At 40.3% G+C, this 27,716-nt stretch overlaps 1 protein-coding gene across 4 annotated transcripts in view; it reads left to right on the top strand.

The window, feature by feature from the left end:
• Nucleotides 1-27,716, top strand: part of NRG1 (neuregulin 1) — a 168,227-nt gene that overhangs the window by 129,373 nt on the left and 11,138 nt on the right. Inside the window, exons 2-4 of one of the 4 annotated variants that reach the window (XM_008492560.2) lie at nucleotides 11,211-11,340; nucleotides 17,899-17,957; nucleotides 24,764-24,787. In XM_008492560.2, coding sequence (XP_008490782.2) covers nucleotides 11,211-11,340; nucleotides 17,899-17,957; nucleotides 24,764-24,787 — 213 coding nt within the window. Of the gene's footprint in view, nucleotides 1-11,210; nucleotides 11,341-17,181; nucleotides 17,250-17,898; nucleotides 17,958-24,763; nucleotides 24,788-27,716 lie in introns of all 4 variants that reach the window. The other 3 variants (XM_030467066.1, XM_030467067.1, XM_008492561.2) reach the window with 3 other exon arrangements.

Raw genomic sequence — 27,716 nt, forward strand, 5'->3', positions numbered from 1 at the left:
GGAAGCAAGCCATGTAGGGTAAATAGAAGGAGATAGCAATATCAGCCACAGCACTCTCTGTCAGACAGCTGACATAGGTCTCTGATTCAACAGGAAAGTTGTAAAAGTCATGAAGTCAGCTTTGCTTGACTGTAAGAGAATACCCTGAAGAAAGAAAAAATCATTCCGTTTTGCCCTGAGATACTCAAACATTACTGAGTTTTCATTGACCTTGAACTATTTTCCAGTGAGAAAATGCATCCTGTGAAAAGCAGGATGGGTTTAGGCTAGAGTTGCGGTTCTTACTTTATATTCACTGGGGGGGTTGAGCCCGGAGGCTCACAGAGTTTCTGGAGGTGCAAACTGGTCAGGGAGGCTGCAGAGGAGGGCTGATGGTGGAAAGCGCAGAGGGAGATCTCCCTGCAAGGCAGCTTCTGGATGCAGCCTTGTGCCAACAGCATCAGCTGTGGCAGCAGAGATGCAGAATTGTCTGGGCACAGTCAGAAGGCTTACAGGCACCAGGCTGGCATCCCAGCCCTTCCCCACACACGCTCCTCAACCCTAGAGAAAATCAGACAGTGACTACTTTCGTCCTATAAAAAAAACCTCCATCTTGTCTCAATATTCCTAAGAGCCAAAAAAAATTGGTCATTACTAAAAAGCTCATCACCTTCCAGGGTGCTAATTTGCTCCATGCAGTTCAGTCTGGGTACAGCGGACAAGAATGCTTTGAGAGCAGTATTTAGAAACATTTTTGCAGTGGATTACATTGTTTCTAAGACTTTGTTAAAGTCTATCAGTTCAACTTGTAGACTGAAAGAATATGGAAAAACAAATTCAAAAGTGTTTGGTAATGCAAATGTACTGTCCTTTTGATACAAAGGGTATTTTGCAACAAATAAACTTCACAGAAGGTTGTTGTAGGGTCCTAATACTTTTCTGCAATAAGTCTGAAAGATTAAGCCCAGTCTACAGGTGGTCCTTTTACTCCATGTGGTGCTTTGAAATAAAGAGGTTAAAAAGGTGTAGGTTCAGTGGATGACCTTGCTGTGTCTGGAGGCTCCCTATGCATGACACCACTAGAGAACAGCTTCCTGCTCTCACCGACACACCTAAGACCTCCACACTATCAGGCTTTTCCAGTGACACCAGTGCTTTCCTTCTGCATCCCTGAAGGGGTCTCTCATCTCATGACAGCCTCCTTACAAGTGTTCCCCTGTCCCCTACTGCTCACCCTATAGGAGCAGATTTCTACTTCCAGGCAGCAACTGGCTGCTGTTTTCCTTAAAACACTTGTTCAAATAGCCACTTCAAATGTTTCCTTCTTGGAAGGGCTCCCTGTAAGCCATGCATCTTCATTTTACTTGGAATATTCTCTTTTGTGGAAGAACCAACAGAAAACCTTGGTGTCACCATGAAGAGCTTCTTGATGCTTTGCTGAGTCCCCATTTCTGTGTACCTCCATTTCTTGCCTTTTACATGCCCTGTGAGCTCTTCACAGTACTGGCTGCTGTTCTCCTTGATCCTGGTACAGAACAGCATCCTAACTCAGTTTACAGTGACAGAAATAATAAATACCAGCAAAGAACCTCTTCTAAGCTGAAAAGCAAAGACCAGGGATAGCACTGCCTTAGAAAAAATGTTATGTTAGAAGTGCAGCTGTCATGGGTAAACAGGGCTGGGTTTTTTGTCACAAATTTTCTTCATGTGACTCTGAGTGCACTGTTGCCACATCTTGTCCTTAGCTGGACAAAAATCTTGGCTTTCTGTTAAAAGTACAAAGTTCTCCTGGACTGCACATTCTCCTTCACTCTGACACAGCCTCTTGCAAAGTGACACATTCTCTTCAAGCTGTTTGAACCCTTATCTCATTCAAGCAGATCTATCCTTAAAGCAGGTCTGTGTCTGCACAAATACATGAGTTTGACAGGGACTCCATTAACACAGCAATTGCTTGGAATCTGTTAGCATTTCATTATAATTTTTTTTTTTTTCTTTTTGACAGATTTATAACCAGACTGTAGAAATTAACTGCTGGAGGCAATGTGCCATTTAGTCTCAACATGAACACGTTTTATTTTTCTACAGGGTTGTATTTTTTCTTACCAGACATTTTTTAGAAGCTAGAAAAATAACCTATGCTTGTTTTAATGTTCTTCTTTTAAAGTGGGGGGGGGAAAAAAAGAAAAAAAAAAAAAAAAGAAAAAAGAAACACAAACTCCAACCTTTCCATATACATTTAAAGGCTGTCTGGCACGGTGACATGTTTATTGCATAGTCCTCTCTCATGTTTCTTTAGGACAGGTACTGATGAAATAACAGTTACTGTTTTAGCACATTAAAATATATCTTCAGTGAAGAAATAACTGCTGAATGAAATAATGTTAGCATTATTTCTATATATAATAAAGTGCATGAACAAATGGTGGTTTTGATAGATGGAGGGTGTCCTTCCTATTGCAACAAATATACTACATTCAAATTTACAAAACTAAGCTGATATCAGATATTAATTAAGGACAGCATCCCATTCTCTTTGCAATAACCTGAAGTTTTGCCACAGAGCTTTTGCCAGTGAGGCAAAGGTTAAATAGTGCACACCTTTTAATGCTGATGGTAGCATAAGTAAGAGCACAGGCTCACAGAGCTGTCTCTGGGTGTAAGCATTTGCACCTCTGCACTCACAACTGCAATCACAGCAGTTCACAGAGGTCCTGGGCAGGAGCAGCAGTTCACAGGCTGGTTTCACTGGGGACACACTGAGCTGGTGCCCACTAGTGCAGCTGCTCCTGACATGTCATGCCATCTTTTGAAGCCTGTTGGAGTCAGTCCCAGTAGGAAAAACCCTCTTTCAGGCTAAGAAACCTGAAATCCTTCAGTTTTGCCCTTCTAGTCATGTTTTCTAGGCCATACTCGTTTGCCTTTTTACTGGCACAAGTATATTTTCACTGAGTACCATTTCATATGCACTTCTTTTCACTATAAAAAAATTATAGTTTCATACCTCCAGGCTGGAAATCAGGGAGGGAAATGAGACAAGGCTCCCTTACTGGAGAAAGCACTTCTTTGACAGGAATTTCAAGTGCTTTGACAGTTTCCTATAAAAGGACCCTGCTTGTGGTGTCCAAAGGATCTTGCTATAAGCAAAGCACAAAATAGTCTCTCTCCACCACTGTCTTTTGCAGAGAGAAATCTCAAGTGGGAAGCTTATGTGTGCTTTCCAGAAAAGTCAGGTCCCATGGCTGTGCTGGGTGGAAATTTCCTTGTGCACTCATCTGGAGAAGATATTTCTCCCTTGTCTCAGGAAGGAACACAAGAACAGGCCAGGAGACTAGATCCTCTAGCAGAGCCTGCATAAGAGAGGCAGCAGCTCTGTCTAACTCTTTCTTATGCCTTTTTCCAAGGGGAACGGTCCCCTTCAAATGTAAGGAATAAGTTTTAACAGCAGGAGAGTTATTTTCTAACAGTTGTACCTCAAACCTTGTTTTGAATTGTAAATCACCATTAAAAAAAAAAAAAAGAAAGAAAAGATAAAACAAAGAAACAAACACACACACACACACAAAAGAAAACCCCACAAACAAAAAAACCTTAGCCAAAAAAAAAACCCAAAAAACCCAGCCCTGAGGCCTTGGAAATCTCTGCTGGAATGCAAATGTCAGAGTACACTGACAAGTAAATTTGAGCTTCAGTGCATCAGGAAGGAAGCTGTCTTTGATAAGCATTCTTGTTCTTTACTTATCTCCCATACCTGCCAGTCTAATTGATGATCCTTTCTTGTAATGTTTTCTTATCATAGATATCAAGGAGATACTTTGCAATATGTGAGCAATCCTGTGTGTTTTCTGAGAGAATCTTCTTTCGCCATATGTTTAACTCACAAATTGAGGTGTATTTCTGTACTAGTCTCTGTTTCCAAGAGTGTCCCAAGAGCCACTGTTAAATAGAAAGAGACAGTCTCTGTTGTTCTGCTTTTCCTCACACCCAGGGACCTCAGGCTGAACTGTAATTGCCTCAGGACTAGCACATCCCCTTCATGCCTCAGATTTCCAATGGCTTCTTCTCATGGCCTCCTGCATAAAGAAGAAGACCACTGGGAAAGTAACAAATAGTCCTCTGTGCTTTGGGGCTGGGAGCAGAGAGAGGGGACATTCCTGTTATGACATTGAAGATGTACTTCAAATGCAATGAAAGCTTGGTTCACTGTGGAATTGGTACACGAGTGTAAATGTTTTTCATTGCAGGGTATGCAGGAGAGATTAATGCATGCCCAGGAATCCTGGGTTGGACATTCAGGATTATTTATGATGGGAGGGCTGCAAACACTTGAAAATTTCTCTAATGTGGTGTATTTCAGTGGGCAAGCTTTGCTTTCAGCAAAGCCAAACACTTAGGTCCAGTTCTGCAATCCATTCTACTTCACAAAAACTTGTTAAAGACACCTAGGAAAAATATGGAAGTGAATATAAATGTAAACTAGGTAGGTACTTGAGCACTCTCTTGAATTCATGTGGGATTACATACTCAGTTTTAAGTATGTTCTTGCAGAAATGCTCTCCTGAAATGGGGTTTCTGACAATAATTATTCATGCTGACTTTACATGAAATATCAGTTGTATTAGGAAGCATGATTCCTTTCATAAGCTGCTGAATAGTCTATACTATCCCTACATCTCTGTGAGCAGATAGCACTAAAGAAGAGAGGAGATTTTGCACTTATCTGCAGAGTTATAATTGGATATGTGGAATTAATAAGAAAAATCTTTCAGAGGAAAGAATATACAGAATAGATTTTGACTGACCTGGTTACAATGGGATGGAAATATTTCGGCTCTCAATGGGATAAAGAAATATCCCAGTCAGTATTGCTATGTACCCACCCAGTCAAACTTTCTGAGCTCTGTGAGACACACAGGTTTAAGGTCCCCTGTGACAGAACGCATCGTACCAAATGTATTGTGGGTTGTTTTGCATGGGCTTTGCCTCAGCTATGAATTTCCAGCCCAATAAGTTATTTAGGTTACCTTGCTGCACATCATGCATGACATGTGTAGCCTCTGAAGCAAGGAGTACTTTCCTACAGCTAATTTGGCCACCCATAATTTTCCACATGGTGGGATGTTCTCTAGTGCAGCAAAGGACTTCACATTGGATGAAGTTCAGTGTATCAAGTCTGTTGTGTTCAGCTTCTTATCTGCTTTCTGCTTTAATTTAAAGCCTATGGGTTTTCAGACCCTCCCACCCATTTCTGGCATTTTTGAGGTTGTTTGGGAGTTCATCCATAGTAAAAGTTCTTCCCTATCTTCCTGTTAGTTTAGTGTTCTATCTGATTTTCCTGCACTGATCACTGGTTGTGTTAATGCATATTCCTCTGTGTGCCTCCTTTCTTTTTTTTTCTTTTTTTTTTTTTTTTTCTTTTTTTTTTTTTTCTGCCCCTCCCCACCACACACATATTTTTCCTCTAAGGATCCTCTGTCCTGCCACTGCCTTCTGTTTCACCATTGACATCTCCATTCACTGTGTGAGGAATGTTTTCTGAAGGCCTTTGTAGACCTTTTTCAGATGCTTATCCCATTACCCTAAAGTGAAAACTGACATCTTTTGTGGCAATGGAAAAGCATGTCTTGTCTCAAAGCCTAGTTTCAACCAGGTCTCTCCATGTACTCTTGTACTCTTCGACAACCCATGTTGCCTCTTTTTTTCTGAAAACTTCAGTGTTTGCAAGCAGTAATTACATTTCCTCACTAACCCTCCCATGGGCTGTGTATGTCTCTGCCCATCTTTCCTTCCATCCCAAAGTTAAATGAAGCAAACAAAGTTGTTTCTGGTCAGGCCATCTTTAGCATGTGTCACCTCTTGACCCTTTGTGGTGAGCCAGATGTTGTGCAGGTCTCACAGCTGTGAGCTTGCCAACTGGGTCAGTCTGTTGGCCTATCAGGGAGGAAGTGATCGGGTGGTGCCTCGAGTTGAAGCGTCTGTCTTTTGTTTTCTTTTCTTTTTTTTTGCTTTCCTTTGCTTTGCTAAGGTTGGATTTGTGAGGGGAAACCGCCACCAAGTCCGTGTGGTAGGGAGAAGAGGGACATGCTGCCTTGGTTCAACGAGAGTTTATTTGCTCTTAATCTTTCCTGAAGTTTCTATCTTACAGACCCAGTGATTTCCTGTTTCCTTCTCGCTGGCCCTGATCTTCATGGAGATAGTGCCAAAGTGAGAAGCCATTGTCTTAGGGCCAGAGAGTAATTCTGATAACTTGTAAGCACTGAATTCCAGCTGCTGGCAAAACAGCAGACTGCTTATGTGGTCTCCTGTGAAAGTCACAGGATTCTGTTATATGTCTTGTTATTTGTGAAGACAGAGGCTGAAGAAATGTTATAACTAGACTGAACATACAGTAGTGTATTACGTCACCAAAGCAATGTGAAAAATTTTGAGCAGCCCCATGACGTAGACCAAAATGCCTCCTATAGAGTTTTGGGGTTTTTTTCTCTGAGGTATTTGTTAGTGTTGGTGGAGCATTTTTTAAACCTCCGGTATGATCAGCGTAACATAGATGCATTTTCAGCTCTGGAACTAGTAAGTATGAAGGGTATGGAACACACCCTTCTACACACTTGATAACATGGAAACTCTTGTCTATTCAGGTTTGTTGGGGATGTGAGAGTTAGCTGAAGAGGCTCAGTACTCTGTGGGAAGACAATGTAGGTGGTTTGACTAAGACATAGACTTATGTCTAAGTGCTACAGCCAAGGTTACATGGGAAAACATTCTGCCCTGCAGATCAGGGCTGGACATCTTCAAGTTGCCCATCAGCAAGTCGAGAAGGAATTGGATTGTGCTAATAAAGCTGACTTCTGGGGGTGCACAGTTTGTCACTCCAAAGCTTGCTTTTCTGTGTTCTCTCTCCCCTTTCTTCTCTCCTTCTCTTCCCTCACTCCATGCAGATCCCTTCCTCTTCCATTGGCATGAGTGGCAAGTAGCCTTTGCTCAAGCTTAAGTCACAGAAAACAGTGATAAGCAGAAGTATTTCTTTGCTCCCTCCACAGCAATTACTCAGTTTTATTCACAAAAAGAGACAGGAAAAGACTCCACCTGCAGTCCAATAAGGTCACATATTTATATCCCATAGGTGACCCTGCAGTGAGAATGGCAAACCTGCCTATGTGCAGCAGCTTCCACTTGCCTTGGTCTCCACTGAGCCATAAGTGTCTCACTAGTCTCCTTGCATGACTTTGGGCCTGTCCTCTGATTTTACACCAGCTTTGCAGAAACTCAATTCAAAGAGTCATGGATAATATTCCGTTTAGGTTGCACAGCCCTTCCCTCTCAGTCTTTACTCAGAGATCCCTTAGGACTACTCTCAGCAGACTGACTAACCTGTGCAGGGCCTGGGAGTCCCACTGCTGTAGCCATCTTACTTCAGAGAGTTTTTTGGAAAGCAAGAGAGAGAAAGAGAATGCATTTTTCTGTTTCAGGACAAAAAAAGGTCAGAGATTCCCCAGGTAAGCTCAGAATTACAAGAAGTTGTCTCTGTTTGGTTAGAAATGGTCTTAAGGTAGTTGTACAGCAGCAATTAATGTTTGTGAGAGTAGTTTTTGAGAGGTATGATAGCTTCTGTTTATCTTCTTGTTAACAAATTTAGGCAATTCCCATAGGTGGGAGCAGATCTCGTTGTTTTTCAGTGCCATATTAATATTTGCTTTAGTGAAGACTTTTTTGTACTGCCTGTACTTGCTTTTTAAAATGTGGTGTTTCTGCATTCAGATTAGGAAAAAAAAAAAAAAAAAGTATAATTTGCAGTGTTCTCATATGTTATGTCATGCACTATATTTTCAAATTCCATTACAGCATACAACTTAGTCTTCTCATTAATCTAGGGGACTGGTATAGGGCTCTAGAGCAAACCAGCTTTTCTATCTTGTGCTTGTATGGCTGAATAAAATATTACAGAAAAGAAAGGAGATTTTGACTAGGTGAATAAAGAACAACACACAGATACATGGTCTACAGCTATGCTTTACTTCACTACTACAGCTCATTACTACTATACACCCTCTAAGCCCATGTATGCTAGAGAATTATGGAAAGGCAGTGTTTTGGGGCTAATTATGGGCTGTATGAAATGGGCTCTGATGAACACCTGCTCCCAAACACCACATTTCTTCCATCATGTGGCCATGTGAAACCCAAGTGAAACCCAAAACCATAGGTTGTCTTTCTTGTATTTAACTTGCAAAATAGTCTTTCAGTGCATGCACTGAATTTGGCCATATGCTACAAAACCCATGCATTCTTTGCAAAGAAAAACTAAGATTAGAATTAACTCGCTGGAGAATTTTTACAACCCCCCACCCCATGGAGTTATGAAACTCAGGCAGTTTGGGACTGCAGTACGAGTGGGTCAGTAATGCAGAGGAAATTCTCATGCAAGACTGACACACAGTTTTGAACATGTGATGCCAAAAATGTTCAGTAGGTGTGGGTAGAGGGCACTTCTCACAAATATATGTAAAGCTGGGAAATAACTGTTAGTTTGAAAATCCATGGTGATCTGCTTTTGATTGAGCTGCTTTTGTCAGAAAAATTGCAGACAATATTCCTTTTTTCCTCTTCTAAGTTAATACATTAGTTTTCTGAGCTCATGTACAACCTCAGAGTGCTTGTCTCACTTGCAGGATTAAGGGTTGGACTCGATGATCTCTGAGGTCCCTTCCAACCCAGCCAATTCTATGATTCTATGATTCTATGATTATTTTAATAAGGTAAAAGGATACAGTGTTGGATAGGCTATCAACAGAGATAAGCTTAATAGTGAGTTTACCTTTTAAGACTCACTAAGGCTTCAAAGTGTGCATTACTATATGGACAGGATTCACTCACCAACAGTTGTCACATCTGAGGTATTGGTATGCCATAGTCTTATGTCAGGCATCTCTTTTCAGCTAATAATCCAGGCTTCTTCACAGCTAGGGAAGAAGAAAAGCCTCTTCCAAAAGGCAAATCTCCCCATCCTAAGATTCATGTAAAGGATGGTGGTCAGCCCACTGACATCAAGCATAGATGACCCTTCACTGCTGAGCTGATGGTAATCTCTTCATCAGCCTTTTGTCAACACTGGGTGCAAAGCCCAGTTTGAACTGGCGCTAGCCAGAAGAGTGTCAGACTACTCTTAAAACATGACCCCTTTTCCTGCCTCTAGGCAAAGCATAAATTTATTCTGGTCTGAGAGGTTGTAAATCATGCTTTGAAGGGCCAGGAGAAAGGAATGTGTTATTATGAGGAATTAGTGTTCCATGTTTGCATTTCATTAGCACTAAGAGGCCCCAGTCAAGATCAGAATCTGGGGACAAGTGACATACTGGGTGGGTGCAACAGCAAGAGGGTAACTAGAGGGAACTTCAGTTTTGGAAGAGGTCACAGAGGGCTTTTCCTGGCCCATCAAAGAAGGGTACACCATGCAAGCAAGTCATTATGGAAGAAAGAAAGAAAGAACCAGTCATGCTATTGGTTAAGTGCAAAAGAAGGAGGGGCTATGTGAGACGTTAGCTATGCAGGCAGATGGGATTTTGTTGGAGGTAAAGGAGGGAGTTAAACATCCCAGTCACTGTCTCATTGAAACATGATAGCTAAAAGCACCCTGAAAATTACACTAGCGAGGGTGGCCCATTCTCCCAAGTGCTGAGTTCTAAAAATTATTTTTTACTTGGATGATGATGGAAAACATGAAAATCAAATGTCACAGGGACTACTTCATCCTTATTCTCAGTAGGAATTCAAGGTTGTGTAGGACTGGCAGTTGGACACAGTGATTTTGAAGGTCCTTTCCAACCATGATTCTATGATTCTGTGAAAATGTAGAAGTGGTATTTGTGGATAGCAGATCGTATAAAAACATGTTTTCTTTTGGGTTCAGTGTCTGTAGCAAATGGTACAACACACATTGCCTAGCATAAATATGTCCCTTGGGTGACTTAATGTTAGAAAAGGCTTTGAAAATCAGACTATCTTTGTGTAGGTGCTTGTAGTCAATTCCAGTGGAATCAGTGACTAGACAAAAGAATTGTTCCACCTCAGAGTAGAAGCTCCTATTTCAGAAACAAAAATATTGGTATTTGTTCAGCACTTTAACAAATTTTGCCACTTCTCTGTGTCTGGGGGTGGCTAAACAAAAGCCATGAGCAAATCTTCCCTGATTTTTACAGACAACAGATAAGTCCCTTCAGTTAGTTTTAGTCATGTAAAAATTAGGGATGTATTCTAAAGAGCTTAAGCTTTCTGGGTACTGACTGGTGTGCAGGATGCCCACCTTGTTTTGACAGAATTTAGACCAAAACTTATCCAAACTAGCAGGCAACCAGAGATGGTAGTTAGGGTCTGCAGTGCAGCCTAGCAGCTACATGCCTGATATAGGTTTGACTTAGCTCACAGAGCACAGAGCAGATGAGGAGCTGAGGACTTAATATGGACTTTCTGTCATCCCTGATGGTGTTTGCTAATTTAGGGCAACCTCAGTGGATTCAACTTACACCAGTAGTTTCCAGCAGTGACTGCAGAGAGGCTTTTTGAGCACTGTCTCTCCCACAGCACTACTCCCTTTGGTCAGGGCACTGTCGCTTCCTCAACTGCATGGGGAAATCTAAATGCTGGGATTTCTCATGGCAATAGAAGAGGCATTCTGCATGCAGCTGGTCACCATGCCCCCTCAGAAAAAGACATTGGCTGGACCAAGGGGTCCAGTCCCAAGGGACTGACTCAGCACGAGGCCTCAGATGAAGCTCCACTGAAAAACACCTGCTTCAGGAAGAAACATCATGCGCAGCCTCATTTTACTGGGCAGCATAGCTGCAGTCTGTAATGACTTTCACACCCCACAATCATTTGAATGCAGTGAATGCAGTTTACTGCATAAGTCACTGCACATAAATTATGCATTTTTACTTTAATGCACAAATGTTGCAGAAATTTAAGGTCACTGGAGGAACAGGGCTGGTGAAATCCTCCCTTTCTTCCAATCTGGGTGTGGTAGTATATCTCTGAGATATTCATTTAAACTCCACCCCCACTATTTAATCGACAAAATAGTCACCTAATTAGTGCTTGTGGTAGCAACAGATAGCTCAGAGGACTTCCCAGAGGCTTCCTGGATGTACTTCTTCACTCTTGTGCAAGTACGCTTACCAGTCAGGAGGAAAAACCTAAGCCATTCTGATCTGTGTTTTCCCTCTTGTCTTTTCCAGCCACTTCTACATCTACAACAGGGACAAGTCATCTCACAAAATGTGACATAAAGCAGAAAGCCTTCTGTGTAAATGGGGGAGAATGTTACATGGTTAAAGACCTCCCAAACCCCCCAAGATACCTGTGCAGGTAAGAAATCCTATTTGCTTACTTTGGAGCCACCAGTTTCCAGAAATGCTTTTACTTTAAATGAGCACCGGAACAATTTCTTATCTTATACTTGCGGCACTAAATACATTTTCAATTTGAAGTATGTGGAAGTGAAAATAACCTACAAATAATGTCCTCTGTGTTATATATATGAGTCATAACAGAGGCTAGCTTGAAAATCTTCCCACGTAATAAGGGCAAGCCCTGTTGATGTTTACATGGCATGAAGTAATGCAACTTGAGCCTGATGTTACAAATAATGAAACAGATACCGCAAACTAAATACACTGCAAATAGTAAAAGAAGGTGTATGTGTAACTGCATAGGATAAGTACCATTTAATTGGACAAACTGGTTATTTTTATTGTCTGCTGTAGTTGCTGCACACTTTCTGATGAGACTGGATTCACATCTTCTTTTTTTTGCTGTTGTGCTTAATTGCATAAAAAACAATTATTGTCACGGTAATTTGTAGACATTACTTTTTGTGTGAGGATCTTGATTCAGGAAATCATAGTAGTTTAATTCTAGGGGTATGCTCATGCACCTTTCTCAAGCTTGTCCTAATGTCTGCTCTATAGTCTATTATGTTGAGGAACATCCCTGAAGAGCTACAGTAAAGGACTGGAGTTACCTCCATCCTAGCAGCACATTGCGCAGCAGTTTATCTCTGGAGCTGAACTGGTCATAATAAGTTATTGCACGTCCCTGACTTGAGAGGGAGCTCAGCATTAAAACCTTGGCAAACGTCCTTTGGACCTGGCAGGACTGAGTGCAAAGGGGGCACTTTTTTGACAAAGACAAAACCTTGCAACATTGTGCTTTACTTGTGAGTTCTTATTTGTGGAAGAATGTGTACCTATGCTTTATGAGCTTTGTCTTGCTTTGGTTTGTCACAAACAACAAATTGCTCTGTTGCTGAATATTTCATTGGTCTTAGAATCATTTTTGGTTAAAGTGAATATGTATAAGTTATTGCCTCTGATGGGCTGGGTTCTTTTTTGAGAAAGAAAGACTTGTGTTAAATTTACATGATAATTATAAGACAACAGTGGAGGATGAGCAGTTTCCTGTGACTCTCCAGTGTGTGTACAAGAGCCTACCTGCCTGCTTCAACTTTCCATCCAAGCACTGCTCAGAAAAAGTCCAGGGCAGCAGAGCTGAGTATCTGGCAGGCTTGCTAATAATTAGCATTGCCTTGACAGTATCAGAGGCATCCCATTTTCAGTAGTACAGAGACTTTTTTTTTTTTTTTTTCAGATTCAGAGATATGTGTTTGTTCTTTGACGTTATTGATTAGATAATTTTTAATTTTTTTTTTTTTTTGAGACACTTTTATTAATTTAGGATTCTTTTCACTGTTGTAGATGGTTTATTTTCATTTTTAATTCTGGGGCTGGAGCTGAAAGAAAAGGCAATTTCCAAATTTAGCAGAGGTGTCTCTCTCTGGGTGGCCCAAGACATATTTGGAAAAAGCATCAGAACTGTAAAATCAGAGAGGTTATATCTCATTTACAGTAAAGCAGTGCAAAAGGGTTCTTATCCTGAGAACAGTCAGGGCCACTGCTATTTTGCAGGGCTTTCTTCTATGCTCTTTATATTGTAAAGCAAAACAGGACATGGTGGAACTAAGTAAGAAATAAAAGTATGAATACTTGAAAGTGTGCATACTGGTAAACTGAAGAGACAAAATACGTTTCAGTTCTTATTTCATTAAAAATACAGCTGTCTACTTTTAATTCTACTGCTCTAGTGTTAATTAAAATAAATATCTAACCGGTACACATTGCCTTCATTGTTCTCAGAAAATAAGTCTTCCTCCAGAACATGCCTGTGGAAACAGAATGCTTGAAATATGGTACTTGCTCTTCATATTTCTGCCTCAGTAGCAAGTTCGCATTTTTCCATATGGCCCATCTGTTGAGAGCAAAAACAAAATTTCTAAAGCATGAGCCATATAATTTTAAATTGGTTTTACCCCTAACAGAAAAAAAAAACAAAACAAAAAGAAGAAACAACAAAAAAAACCCCATGACTCAGATTCACAACAACCATGGAATTTTCCAAGTGTTATCTTTCTTTTTGTAAACCCCCTATTCTATTTTAAAAAGGAGCTTCTAAATCTATCTTCTGTTAAAATCTAACCATGTGTTTAAGAAACAAACAAACAAGTGTTTTCTATTGTAAAATACATAGTAAAATGATCCAGACTGTATCATATCTTGCTGTCATGGATACTGGTGTGAATGTTGAGAAAATTTCCTCCTTTCAGGGTTGACTATGTGAAATAATGAAGAAATCTGTGAAGACTTAATAATGCATTGTACAGCCATGTCTATGGTGGAATGTGTATTTCCTACAGGCATTTTAACTATGGCCCTAGACCGAACAAAACAGTCTCAAAATATGAAAGATGAAAAAGGAAGCTTTGAGAGTACTTAAATAAGCCCATATATTAAATTTTCACAATTTTCATAAGGATTTGAGTCACATCTTAAAAATATCATAGACTTCAGAAGCCTGGACATTACTGGATTCCTGTAAGCCTGAGGTTCCTAAGTCATATTTGTTCAGTTGAAAATGTGTCCCCAAATTCACTGAAAGCAAAATATCATAAAATTTTTACAATAAAAATGAAGTTAAATCCATAGTTCCTAATGGAATTCTTCTTCCTTGAAGAAAAATCTTTATGAATATAATGTTACTCTTTTATTTTGAAGCCTCCTGCCATGAAGGCCTTGCTTCTCTGACTAACTGATTTCTTACTCACAGAGATCATCTTTTCTAGTATTTTTGCAGTTACTGGAGAAATGAATTTTCACTGGATGAAAATAATGCTTGTCTCTAGCCAAAGAATCCTGCTTGTTTTCATAACAGTAAAAGAGTGAATTACATACTTTTAATGATACCGTCAGTTTCTGTATCTGTTTTCGTGTAAAGGCCTTGGTTCAATAGGTTGGAAAGAATTGCTTGAAACCAGCAAAAGGAGATTGGTTTCTGTGATGATAGCGAAAGTTCCAGAGGTATTTATAGATCGAGAGGATAGAAACACTAATTCTGACTTAGAGCAAGAAATGGACTACTATATGCAGAGTGTACTGCACCTCCCATGAAAAAACAAACAAACAAACAAACAAGCAAACAAACCAAAAAACATTCTCCCATCATGCATTTGCTTTGAAATTATTATTTGAGGTTTTGGTCTATTCCTTTTCTGCCAAAAAACACTGTTTGATGATATGCATTCCATGTTCTGAGAAGGGCCTTCTAAATGCATACAAATACAGTTCTTTGGAACTACTATGTACAGAGGAAAAAAGCAGTATTTTTTGTATGTGTGGTTTAGTATTGTGTTTTCATCCATTTAACACAATAAATAAATATACCAAGTAGCCCTTCTCTAGGCAGGAAGGAAATTATAAGGCTCCCACATCACAAATGTCTACTTCTGTAAGGCAGCTCTGTTGGCCCAAGTTGGTTGAGTCCATATTCTGCTAGTGTCATAAAAGAATATGGTACATGGGCAATGAAGTAGAAAGACAGAACAAGAAATAATGTCTGGAAACTCTGAGTAGGACAAGATGTTTTGAAAATAGCACCATCACAATCTGTAAAAACACGGTCTCCAGTAAACAACCTGGAAAACACCACTGGAAATGATCTTGCTCTGCACTTCTGAGAAATAAAGTGCCTTGAGCATTCACACATAATCATAAGCAGACAGGCTCATCTCATCTATCAGCTCAGCTGGCCCACTCTGGACCCATTCTCAGCAGCAGGTGCTGCAGTCTATTCACTGACAATGGTTTCAGAGCAAGTATAAACACACCTGCACTGGTTTGAGCACCATCTCAACAGGGCTGACCCTGCTCAGTCTGGAAGTGATTTTGTCAGTGTCTGCACTAGGGCTCCAGTTGTTTTCTTCGCCTCCACAGCTGCACCAACATCTGAAAACAAGCAGGGAAAGAACCAGCAACCATCACTGGCTAGTGGGAGGAGCAAAGCCTGAGCCTTTTCGTCAGCAGCATGTTCATTAATACTATGTAGGGCTGAGACTGACAAACAAGATGTAGAAGTAAAAAGAAAGCCAATGCAGATGTGAATGCCAGCTTCCCAGGGACAGATATTTAACAAAATGACAGTAGTGCAAAATAAAACTGACAACATGCTAATTAAAACATTTTTACTCTCTTTCAATAACACAGATCAAAATCCGTTCTATCAAAGGCATTTTGTCTTATATCAAAGGTGAAAAGAGTCTTCTATCACACCCCAGCCATACCACCTTTTCATGGCAAAGTTATCCTTGCTAACATTTTTCTCAACTGACTATATCTGTGGAGACTGGGATCTCTCCACTCTGAGTACTTATCAAAAGATGTAACTTTGGCTCTGAAGAACATAGGCTCCCTTCCATAAGAAACAGATTGGTCATTACAGCAAATCAGCTCCAAACAATCATCTGCAGATCCTCAGAATATACCTTTATAATACAAAAATAATTCCTGTGTGGGTTATTTGAACAAGATACTAGTGTTTATGCCTGACACCGATCCTCTGCCAAAGTTCTTTTCTGGAAGTCCCACTTATTAGAGTGGTAGCATCCTTGACCATTAGGGCTAGAGGCAGCTGTGGAAGAGTGGAATTTTAAAAACCAAGATGGCTTTCAATACAATTGAAATTCAGGTCAATAGAAGAGGTGGGGGATTATTCGGAACAACTTGTATTTGCAAATAAGAAGGCTCTTTGGCCCCTGGCAAGGAGATGATGAAGTGGTTTAAATGGAGGCAAGCATCAGATGAACAGCATCAGATGAACACGGGGGGATTCTGCATCATGGAAAACTCATAAAGACCAGAAAGACAAGCGAGATATATTCAAGGAAGGAGGTGGCAGATAATTTGAGGTTTCACACTGATTAAGAGTGAATAAAAGATGGAACTTTATAGGTGTTTAGAATGGTGGATAGTCATTCACACTTAAGTCTGAAGCACATAAACCTGAATTGCTATGGTGGTATTTTGGACCAAATGCCTTAACTAGGCCCCAAAATGGAGGCTGAAGGTAAAGGAAGAATTGACAGCAAGAAGTCGAAGAAAAGACAGGCAAAGCAAAGAAGACAAATTCCTTCACTAAAACCAAGGGGCAAGATGCACTAACGTTTTCTGCAGAAGAGAATATGAACTGAAAAGGCAGACAGCTGTGGGGCTTCAGATTTTGAGAGCATCTCTGTACTGTCATCTTACTTGCTGAGTGGACTATTTCTCCATTTATTGGACTCTTAATTATACTGCCTGCCACTGGGCTTGAGTTTGTCTTCTCAGTTTTTGGTATTTTGTTTTTGTTTTTCTGTGGTTGCTGTATTAACTATTCCTCTTCAAAAGAAATCAAAAGAAGATACAACTTGCCATTACAGAAATAGGGAAATCCTGGTATTTTCATAGATCTGATGGTGAAAGCAACAGTGTAAATTGCTGTTACACAGTGCATTGCAGATTTTTTTTTTAAATTCCACCTGGCCCCTTCATGAGATGGAATAAACAATGAGCTGATACACATTTTTGCTAGCTGTGATTCTCCTTTCTTTTCCAGAACACACAAAGACTTCCTAGATTTTGCTCTGGTGGATTTTTGCTGTAAATTTTACAAAGTGGTATCTTCTGGAAAGGTTACACGTTCTTGCCCCTTTTCTGAGCATTTTTCACTAACACCTAACCAGGAGATCACTTAATGCACTCCCGTCTCCATAGGCCAGCAGATGTCAGTCTGTTAGTGCAGTGGTTTTGGTGTACTATTGCTTATCACATTTTTGCCCTTTAGGTGCCAACCTGGATTCACTGGAGCAAGATGTACTGAAACTCTGCCCATGAAAATCCAAAACCAAGAAAGTATGTTAAATAATCTGAACTTTGCTTTCTTCCCCAACTACAGCAACAAAATCAATAGTACTTGGTGTTTTCACAGTTCAGCTGGAACTGGCCTCTTTACTCACTAATTTATGACCTGATTCTCTAAAGTAAAACCTGTGCACCATGGCATCATTGACCTCCAAAATGTTTCTCATTTATGTGATTTTTGATCTTTCCATCCATTTGCAGATGCATTTGTATTGCACACACTGGCAGCTTTCTTGTTTGGGAGACTGCTGTAAAGTGCAACCCTAAAAGAGCAAACTCATGGAGATGAGGGATGTACAGATCTTGTGTCCTCGCTGCCTTGTGGAAAGTGCATCCTAAAAGCAATTTTGGAATTTGGAATGGTGGATTTCTCTCTTTACACCTGGAAACACAGATTATCTGGATTGGTTTGGTTTTGGCTGGTTTAAAGGGGGGGTTTCTCTTCATTTCCACAGAGCAAATCAGTTGCTCTCAGCATCTTGAACCATTTTGACATGCTAAACCGAGATTCAGTTTCTGAAAGTGAACTCACCAAGTCAAATCAGTTCACACTGAAGGAGCTTCTTTCTTAGCATATATTCACCTCTTCTCTTTTCTCTGTTTTTTCTCTACCATTTTTTTTGTTTGTTTTTCCTCTCAGGTGCCCAAATGAATTTACTGGTGATCGCTGCCAAAACTACGTAATGGCCAGCTTCTACAGTACGTCCACTACCTTTCTGTCTGTGCCGCAGTAGAAGCATGCTCAGTCAGTGCTGCTTTCTTGTCGCTGCATCTTTCCTCCAATTTTTTTTTTTTTAAATCTGTAACTAGATTTGTTGCCTAAGGCCTAATATTCATTGTCTCTGCCTGCTGCATGAAAATTATAACAAAAAGCAATTGCAATACCCTCCTGGGTTGTTTGGCATTGAGGATATGGGGAAATGCAAGACTTAGGAATGTGGGGAAATTAATGATTGGTGTGATACCAACTCCCCACTGACATCAAGCAGTAAAGGTGCAAAAGTGACATTTTGATAGTCTTGGGATTTATTTGCCACAAAATCTTCTGTCTCCCAGCTACCAAAAGGTAGCTAATCCTCTACGTGTATGTGAGATTTGTGTTTAGATGTACAAGTTAAAGGTAATTGACATGCTTACACCATTCCTAATGAGCACACACCAAAGAGAATCAAAGTGTTCTTTCTCCTCATTGTGCAAGTTTCAGGGCAAAGCGTAAAGGAAGAAAAAAGAAAGGCAGATATACACCATAAACAGTGGGCTCTCGCATATTTATTTGTGGGTAACAGGTGCAAGAGATCAAGTATTTCAGACCCATATTAATTCACTAAAGAAATGTTTCAGACAAACATACACACATACACACACAGAGGGCTCTCTCTGTGTCAGATTGCTGGTAGAATCAGCACAGCAGTCACATATCTCACAACATTTCCCATAGAGGGAAGAGTTAATATTATTACTTTTCAGGGAGAAATCAGACAGTGCACTGAATATTTATTTTCTCTCATTGGTTATGAGAGAAGTCAAAGGTAACAGACAAGAAAATTGCTTAGATCTTACATTTTAATGTATATGTACTCTTCCTAATCAGTTGTCTCTGGCTTGAGAATGTACTATGGTCTAAGAGTGGTATTATAGGAACTATTTTTTTGATGGATTACTTGCCATCACAGAAAGATTTTGAAGATTATAGGCTAGCTTAATTTAATTGCCATTACTATATGACAAAAAACTGTTATCATACGTTGGACATTTTGGAGCCTGAAGAGCTGCATACGTTTTCTTTTAAACTGATGGATGAAAAGTGTCCATATATAATTCATACTGCCCATCATGGAAGCTACCCATGTAAATCCCAAGGGTGCTGACTGCTTACCAGATCTTCCAGCATTCATGTTTGTATTTTATGCCCTGATTTTAAAATGTTCATAGTGTTAATTTTTTAAACTGCCTTTGGTAACTATGGATTTGAGTATTTTTATGCTGTTACCACGTTTAAACTTATCAAACATTAGACTTAAGTGGCCTTCCTGTGTGAAAAGTGAAGTTCAAGTTTTCTGATCTTAGATGAAAATCAGGTGGTGAAAAATTGTATGGTGATCATAAATTCATTCTCCTATTCAGAAAAGAAAAGAAAAGAAAAGAGGGAAAAAAAAAAAAAAAAAAAAAAAAGATTTAGGTGGGTTTTCCTTCATTAGTTTTTCAGTTCCTTAACCCTGGTTGGGATTTTCTGAAGCTGTCTCCATAGAGAAGGCATAGATGTCCTTGTCTTGCTAATAATAATTTTGCTAAGCTGTAAGTGCTTTAAGTTGGTCCACCCTTCTTGTCCTTGAAATGCACCACTACCTTCCTCAGGCTAGGGAAAGGTCTAGGCAATGGCTATGAGACAATTCAGGTTACTGTGCCCCTGCAGGATAACATCAGGTTTCTTATACCACTACAAATCTTGAAATGACACTTCTGGTAAATATAGGGTGAAGATACTTTTACATTTAACCAGTAAGACCAGTGAAGAAGCATTTATCTGACCTTTTATTATCACACCCAGTGTAAATAATTATTTTAATTTATACAATTAAAAAGGAAACTTAGAATGGGAGTTACCCTCTGTTAAATGTTGCATTTGGAGCCGGAAGCCAAACTTATGCACTAAGTGTTGCAAGTGATTAACTTAGCTCTGTAAATGCAGCATTTGCAAAGTACAGAGCAAACTGGGATGATAAATAGCGTGTCAATAAGAGATAAAAGTGTGCATATAAATTATAAGGTGCTATCTAATTTTACCTGTTTCACAAGGCTCTTTCTTCCCTTCGAAAGAAAGGGTTAATGGGGTTCCATGTCAAGGGTGCCTACTGATGAGCTGTTACTGCCCTAAATCATAGAATCATAGAATTAGCCGGGTTGGAAGGGACCTCAGAGATCATCTAGTCCAACCCTTGACCCACCGGAGCAGTTGCTAGACCACGGCACTGAGTGCCACATCCAGTCTTTTTTTAAATGTCTCCAGGGACAGAGAATCTACCACCTCACTGGGCAGTCCATTCCATAGCCTAATCACCCTCCCCGTGAAGAAATTCTTTCTAATATCTAACCTAAACCTCCCCTGGCACAACTTAAGACTGTGTCCTCTTGTCTTGTTGAAGGTCATCTGTGAAAAGAGTCCAGTTCCCACCTCGCTACAGCCTCCTTTCAGGTAGTTGTAGACAGCAATGAGGTCTCCCCTGAGCCTCCTCTTCTTCAGGCTGAACAGCCCCAGCTCTCTCAGCCTCTCCTCATAGGGTCTGTGCTCTCTATTGGCCTGTTGAGAAAAAGTTAGCTTCAGAAATCTACCCTGGAGTTTATATTCGTAAATGTCCTGAAGTTACCAGATTTGCTGAGGGTCTTTTGCAAGATCAAAACAAGACCAGTGCTGAGCATTTTGGAAGTACCTCAACCCAACAGAGTGCAAGGATAACTGGCTTATCCTGGCAGTGGTTTGGCTAGCCTTGGAGGATTCTGTTCTTGGTTCACTAGAAGTAGGTTGAAAAGGGATACAGGGAACATGATGGATCTCTGTATTAAGAAAATCACTTCCACAGAAACATCTTTCCTGTCTGTCATTTAAGATGTTACCATAACTGGGAATAGATGTAAGAGAGAATACTGGAAAACATATGTTTAGGATGGCTGTCCCTTGGCTTCCACCTGCACAAACACACCAAGTCATAGGACAACCTGCTGTGGTTGCGGTGTGGTAGCTGTTAGATTCTCCACTTCCACAGTCTCCTCCAGCACTGAAGCTACACAGTTTTTCCCTTCAGCTCATCTTACTGCCACTGCAAACGAAGGAAAACCAAAGAACAAACTGTGCTAGTTTTGTTTCACTCTGGAGTCTGGCTGGCAGACCCTGTAATGTCCTGTCCTTGAGCACAGCAGCCACAGCTGCTACCAGGTTTTTTCCCTAATAGCCTGTTTTTTTGTTGTGGCAGTTTTGACTTTGAGGCTTGTGGTCCAGCACTGGTCCATGAGACACCAGAAGGTGGTCCAGAAGGTTCTTTAGACCTTCTTTAGACCATAACCACAGGTAAACTCTTTGTCCTCCCAGATGGACCAGGCATCCCACCCAAAAGGCCAGCTGACTTGATAACTTTACTAGTTGTTACATACTGTGAATATAGAGCAACCTGTGGGGCATGCTGTGAGCTGTCTCAGCATTAATTGGATGTGGTTCCTGCCTTCTTGAAGGCAAGTATTAGAGAATGGGACATCAGTTTGAAAATCTCTGCCATCCCTGGTGAACAAGGAGGACAGTATCAAGAGAAGCAGAGGAAAATTTATTTTTAGATGGCAGCCCCTGCCTCATCTTGTCAAGATGAGTCTGGCTGAAATTAAATGGGACAAGAATTGAGTAAAGCTATGATATACTAGAGGAATTATCAGAACTGGTATTGCTCTGTAAAGGCCTTGATTTCTCAGTCTTTCTACAGAAATTACAAATCTTCATAAATCCTTTTTACAGCAATTCTACTAGCTTAGTATTTCTTAATTTCTATATATTTTTCAAATGGTCAGATCTGTATGAGGGTACTAAGCAATCCAACCTGGGATTTTAATTTTCTAAAGCCTTTCAGCACCCTAAATTGTACTCTTCATTTGCTGAAACCAAGGCTCCTAAATGATACAAACAGATTTGGAAAATGTGATTGTCTGTTTGGCTCAAGGTTAAAGATGACAGTTTTTCACTGTAAACTGTCCAGTTAATGCTCATTAAATGCTGAAATGGCTAGGATTTAACACCCCAAGTTCAAAATTGATTTTGCAGCCTGTGTACTACTGAAAGGAACCAAGATTTAGGTTTCAGAGTGGATCCTAAGCGTCAAGAAGAGACACAACATTTCAGCTCCTCAAGCAAAATTGTCTGACATGTAGGAGTTCTGCTCTATGATAATTTGGGGGATTTAAGATTTTTTTTTCAATTCATATTAAATGACAATTCTTTTTTAGAATTGCCCAGAGAACACATTTAATAAGAAAACTAATCAATATCTTAAGAAATATAATATGTAGATATTTCAGAGGCGGTCTCCTGAACCTCTCTGTTCCTGCATTCAACTGATGGTAATAGGTTCTTCCCTTTTCAGGTGCAAGGTCTCCACACAAACCTGCAACCATGCTCACCCAGGATTGGACAGCACCAGGTCCTCAGTCCATCTAACTCTATACAATAATCACCCATATATCTTGAGTGCCCAACAGTTGTGGCATGCCAGTCATAAATAAAGCATGCAGTCCTGGGAGACCTGTCTTAGAATCTTAGACATCGTGGTCCCTGTATCCCATCAAGCTACAATATATCCAGTGAGTTATAGCTGCAAACAGCATTCTGGGAAAAAATCTGCACCTCAAGCATTTCTTCTTCCAATGCTGCCCCCAGAAAAGTCACATACAGGATGAAAACTGAGTTGTTTAAAAAAAATTATATTTCCTCTTTGAAATATTCTGGACAAATATGCAATAGAAACTACATCGCATGTAAAGAATATGCATCAGTTTTGGGTTAAACTTCAAAAAGAAAAAAGAAACAAAAAGCATCACCAGCAGGTCAAGGAATGTGATTCTCCCCCTCTACTCTGCTCTTGTGAGACCCCACCTGGAGTACTGTGTCCAGTTCTGGAGCTCCCAACAAAAGAAGGGCATAGAGCTCTTGGAGAAAGTCCAGAGGAGGGCCACAAAGTTGATCAGAGGACTGGAGCACCCCTCCTACAAAGATAAGCTGAGAGAGTTGGGGTTGTTCAGCCTGGAGAACAGGAGGCTCTGGGGAGACCTTACAGAGGCCTTCCAGTACCTCTGGTACAGGAAAACTGGAGAGGAATGTTTGACAAGGGCATGGAGTGATAGCACAAGGTGAAATGGCTTTAAAATTAGAAGAGGGGAGGTTTTAGTCATTAGGAAGAAATTCTTTCTTGTGAGGGTGATGAGGCACTGGCACAGATTCCCTGGGGAAGTTGTGGATGCCTGTTCCCTTGAAGGTTCAAGGTCAAGTTGGATGGGGCTTTCAGCAACCTGATCTTGTGGGAGGTGTCCCTGCCCATGCAGGGGGGTTGGAATTTGATGATCTTTAATGTCCCTTCCAACCCAAACCATTCTATGATTCTATGAAATAGGAAAACAGCAAAAATAACAACCATTTATAAAATGACAAGCGTCGGCATATTCTGCTTTCTTTTAATCAGGCTTAGGGAATGTAGCTGGGGATAGCAAAGATAAAAAAGAGCTATGTGCCATCTAGGTTTGAATAAGCAATGCATGTTTCTTCAGCATGTTTTCTTGTTAGGGTGTTCAGCCAGAATGTATTTCCATTTTAAATACCAACTTCCCATTGAATTGTTTGGAATAGAAACTGCATGATATGAATTATTTCCCCTAAAATTAAGTTACATCCAGGCTAGGCATCTTACCTATAAGCAAGCATAAATGCAGCAACATATATGCATGGGCATGTCATTCATTTTATTGAAGACTTAACAAAGCTTTCTATGCAACTAATTTATATCATTAGCAGTGTTCATGTGGGCATGCAATACTGGCTCTTTAGGAAGAAACCTGGATGGATTCCAACTTACTTAACCCTTAAAATGATACTGATTGTCAGGAAAGAATTGGCAGTCCCCATGTGTACAATCTACATAAAAATACATCTGGTCAGAAAATTAGGATTGGATTTATATTTCACAGCACACAAGGACAAAGAATGTGAGAGCCCATTGGGAAGGGTCTCCTAGGGTACCTGCTGGAGGAAAACCTGTTTTTCTTCTCAGACCCTGCTGCTGGGGCTTGGGGGGGACAGTTTAGGCATGTGATCCATGTAAATGTCATCAGCCCATGCTACCCAGGGTGCATCCAGCCCACCAGTGGCTCGTTCTGCCAACGCAGTGTAGCCCAAAGGCAAGGAAGAAGAGGTTGCCTCCTCATTTTCCAGAAACAAGAGCCCTGCTGCAGTCACTTTGCAACGCTGTGAAGGGCTCCCACTGCTGATCAAGTAGTTCCAGCCATCTCCAGGTCACAACCCACAAGAGAAAGGAGACACATAGAGGGGACAGGAGCAGTGCCAGAAGGGCGGGCAGTGCCTGATCCACTTGCAGGGAGGGGTATGCTGCTCCTTGTAAAGCATCCTTGTGCTCTAATGGTCCCATCTGACAGCAGTCAGCTGCTGCTTCAGGCACAGCCCCCTTCATCTCAGTACAAGTCTTCAAGGGTTAATGGTTCCATCTGAGTTCCCTACACTGTGGCTGTTCAGCACCACCAGATGCATGTAGCTACACCCCCAGATGGTGTAGCTTGCAGAAAGCTCTCTAGTTTACAGAGGTGCACTTGAACACCCATGTAACCACATGTTCTGTTTCATGTGCAGACACAGAATAGCTGTAATTCTCATTTGTGATATGTTTTTGAGTACAGTGTATTGCTCTTTTCTGAAACTTTTTCCTTTTTTCTTTCTTTTTTTTGTCAACTTTCTGCATTGGCAGAGCATCTTGGGATTGAATTTATGGGTATGGACCAATCATTCCTTTTAGCCTGAAGATTTTAGAGCCTGAGAGATAACCCCCTTTTTATTTTTTTTTCCTCCACCTCCCCTTTTCAATTCCTAACCAATTTCTTTATGCTTTAGAAGGGATCATACAGCTATAACAACAACCCTTGTCAAAGGAGATCAGCACATTAAAATGGTAACAGTAATAAGATATTCCAGACCTAAGGACCTCTAGGAATTACTGAAGTAATCATAACAGTGTGCATTCATTTTTCTGCTGTGTAGTTTTGACATTTTCTTTTGGATTGAGCAAAATGACTAATTAGTCTATAAAATTTATATATATATATATATAGCATATATGTATATATACATATATATCTATATACACTTAAAATTCTGCAAATTTATAATTTTGTGTTCTGGTTTCCAAGTAAAGCTTTATGTCTGAACCTATGGCTAGGTATGCAAAGCAGACACATATATGTAAGTGTAAATCATATGCAAATATACATTAATTTCTAAGCCTGTAAATTAGTAATGAACTGACAGTTTTTTAGGAAATTCAGTAGAGATTTACAGCGAGACTCCCATACTCAAGTCAGCAAAGATATTCAATACATGTAATACCGAACTCATATTGAACCCAACCAAGAATGTTGGCAGTTGGTACTATTTTTATACTTCAGCTTAAGTATAATAGAAGTAGATCTTAATAGAATGTACTGTTCTGATTATTAACATTTAGTAACCAGGGGTAGAAATAATGCATCTCTTGAACAGGCTAAACTGGATTTCAGGTCAGTTTTAGTTTGGAATGTCCTAAAATTGTCAGCAGATAAGAAGAACTAGCCTGTGATGCTTTTCACACAGTTTCAGTTTGTTCTTATAAAAAATGCCCCCACATAATGTCATTAGCTTAACCTCTGAGCTGTGAAAAAAACATTACAAGTCTGAATTTTAAAAAAGCTCTCACAATCCAGTTTGTTGTTATCATGACAAAATGATACTATTTCTTACTCCTATGTACTGGATTATAGTAGAAGATAAATGGCTACATTAACATATATTAAATTAAATTAAAGTCCTTTTAAAAATTACTTGCAAATTTTGCTATAGATATGAAATTACATCAGTGAAACTATCTCTTAGAAATAAGTTCTAAAAATCCCCAGAGACTTGTAAGAATAAAAATTTTAAAACAGTAAATTTAAGACTAAATATATCATCAGTTATGCATAAATTAGGGTAATACGAAATTAATAACATAATGTGCGTGTTTGAAAGGCTGCACATAGTAGGATTTAATATCCTGACTTAAGTCTTACATTGATTTGATTTTCCTAGTATTCTGCAGGGTAAAAAATATATTCAAACAGGTTTTAATACTTAACTAACTAAAATGTCTTCTCAATTCTCACTGCACATACATTTCTCTACAAACTTTTGCCCAAGGCTGCTATTATTTTTAACCAAGCTTGTTTGATGAGCTCTGCAAACACAGCACGTGTAATTTGGCCAGGCATCATTATCTGGTTCTGTAAATGTTATCACATGTCAGACAGAGGGGGCATTTTGGGGCAAGACCCAGTATTACCATAGCTGCCCTGCTGGAGTTCATTCCCCTCTCCATGAAACTCTTCTGGCTTGTCCTCGAGGCACTATGGAGAGCCTTGGCCAGGGTGCCCACCCACACAGGACACCCGTGCATCCCCCTTTGGGCTCTGCTGTCCTGGGCAGGGGGTCTGTCAGCCAGGAGCAAAACCAGGTTTATATGGGAGCTTTCTGGTTTGCTGGGCAAGACGTCCACAATTATGTGTCTGCCCAGGCAGCCATTTCCATTGTGGCTGGAGGGAGGCCACAGGAGCATCACCTTCATGCACAGCATGTCAAGCTGGATCATCCTGAGGGCCTTGTTTTGAAGGGGCCACACAGGAATTAAGGCAATGGAAGCAGACACAGGGCTTTGTTTTGTCATGCCCCTTCAGTCCCAGCAGCTGTGCCTGTGGAAAGAACATGGTTCAGGGCTGCACCCACAGACCTTCACCCTCACTGCACCCCTCTCCCCTTCAGTGGGTGAGAGCCCCGGAGCATCCAGAACACAAGCAACAAACTTCAAACCACTGGCAGCCTTAGCAAGGCCACCATCAGCCAGCCACCCAACTCATTTACAACAGCCTCAGCCTGGAGTAGACCTCCTGGAATCAGTGCAATACTTCCCTGAGTATACACAACCAAGCAGAGTTTCCACTGCTAATTAATCTTCTTCCTCCTCTCCCTTCCCCTCCAAGAAAAACAGGTTGATAAGTCCTTCATTTTGCTTTCACAAGCTAACAGCTGACAGCATGACCAAAAAGTAAAATAATAATTTAAAAAAGTAATAATTCAAAGCACTTCAAATTTGCCCCAAAATTGCTTAGCACAATTCTCCTGTTTCCTGTGACATCCGCATAATACACCATTTCCATGGCTAACTAATAAGCGCTTTCAGAAGGGGCAAAAATGGGAAGGGGATCAAGTGCCACTAACTAGCATAGGCAAGGAGTTATGCTGTATGAGAAATCCTTTCACACTCTGCTTCAGCCTTTTATTTTTTGTTCCCAAACACTTCTTTCTTTTTTTTCCAGTATCAAGCATGCTGTGGCAGGCCTGCATTTGACTTCTCAACCCTTTAACCTTGTCTTTCCCTATATTTCACCTTCTTTTTCTCTTTGTCCTGGTTTGTTTTGGAGTTTCAGCCCTTTTTTCTTCCCTTTTTTTGACTTTCTGTTCCTGGAGTTACATTTTTGTGTTCTTTAATACATTTTTGCAACATCTTAGTTTTACCAAACTCACCTTTTCCCCTCCCCACTCCTCTCCCTTTGTTAATAATCAGTGCTATTAATTTGATCTGACAGTACTCATGACCTTTTTGCTGGTGTTTTGGTTTACAGTGGGTTTGGCTTGTA

This window comes from Calypte anna, chromosome Z (genome assembly GCF_003957555.1).
Source record: "Calypte anna isolate BGI_N300 chromosome Z, bCalAnn1_v1.p, whole genome shotgun sequence".
Classification (NCBI taxonomy): domain Eukaryota; kingdom Metazoa; phylum Chordata; class Aves; order Apodiformes; family Trochilidae; genus Calypte; species Calypte anna.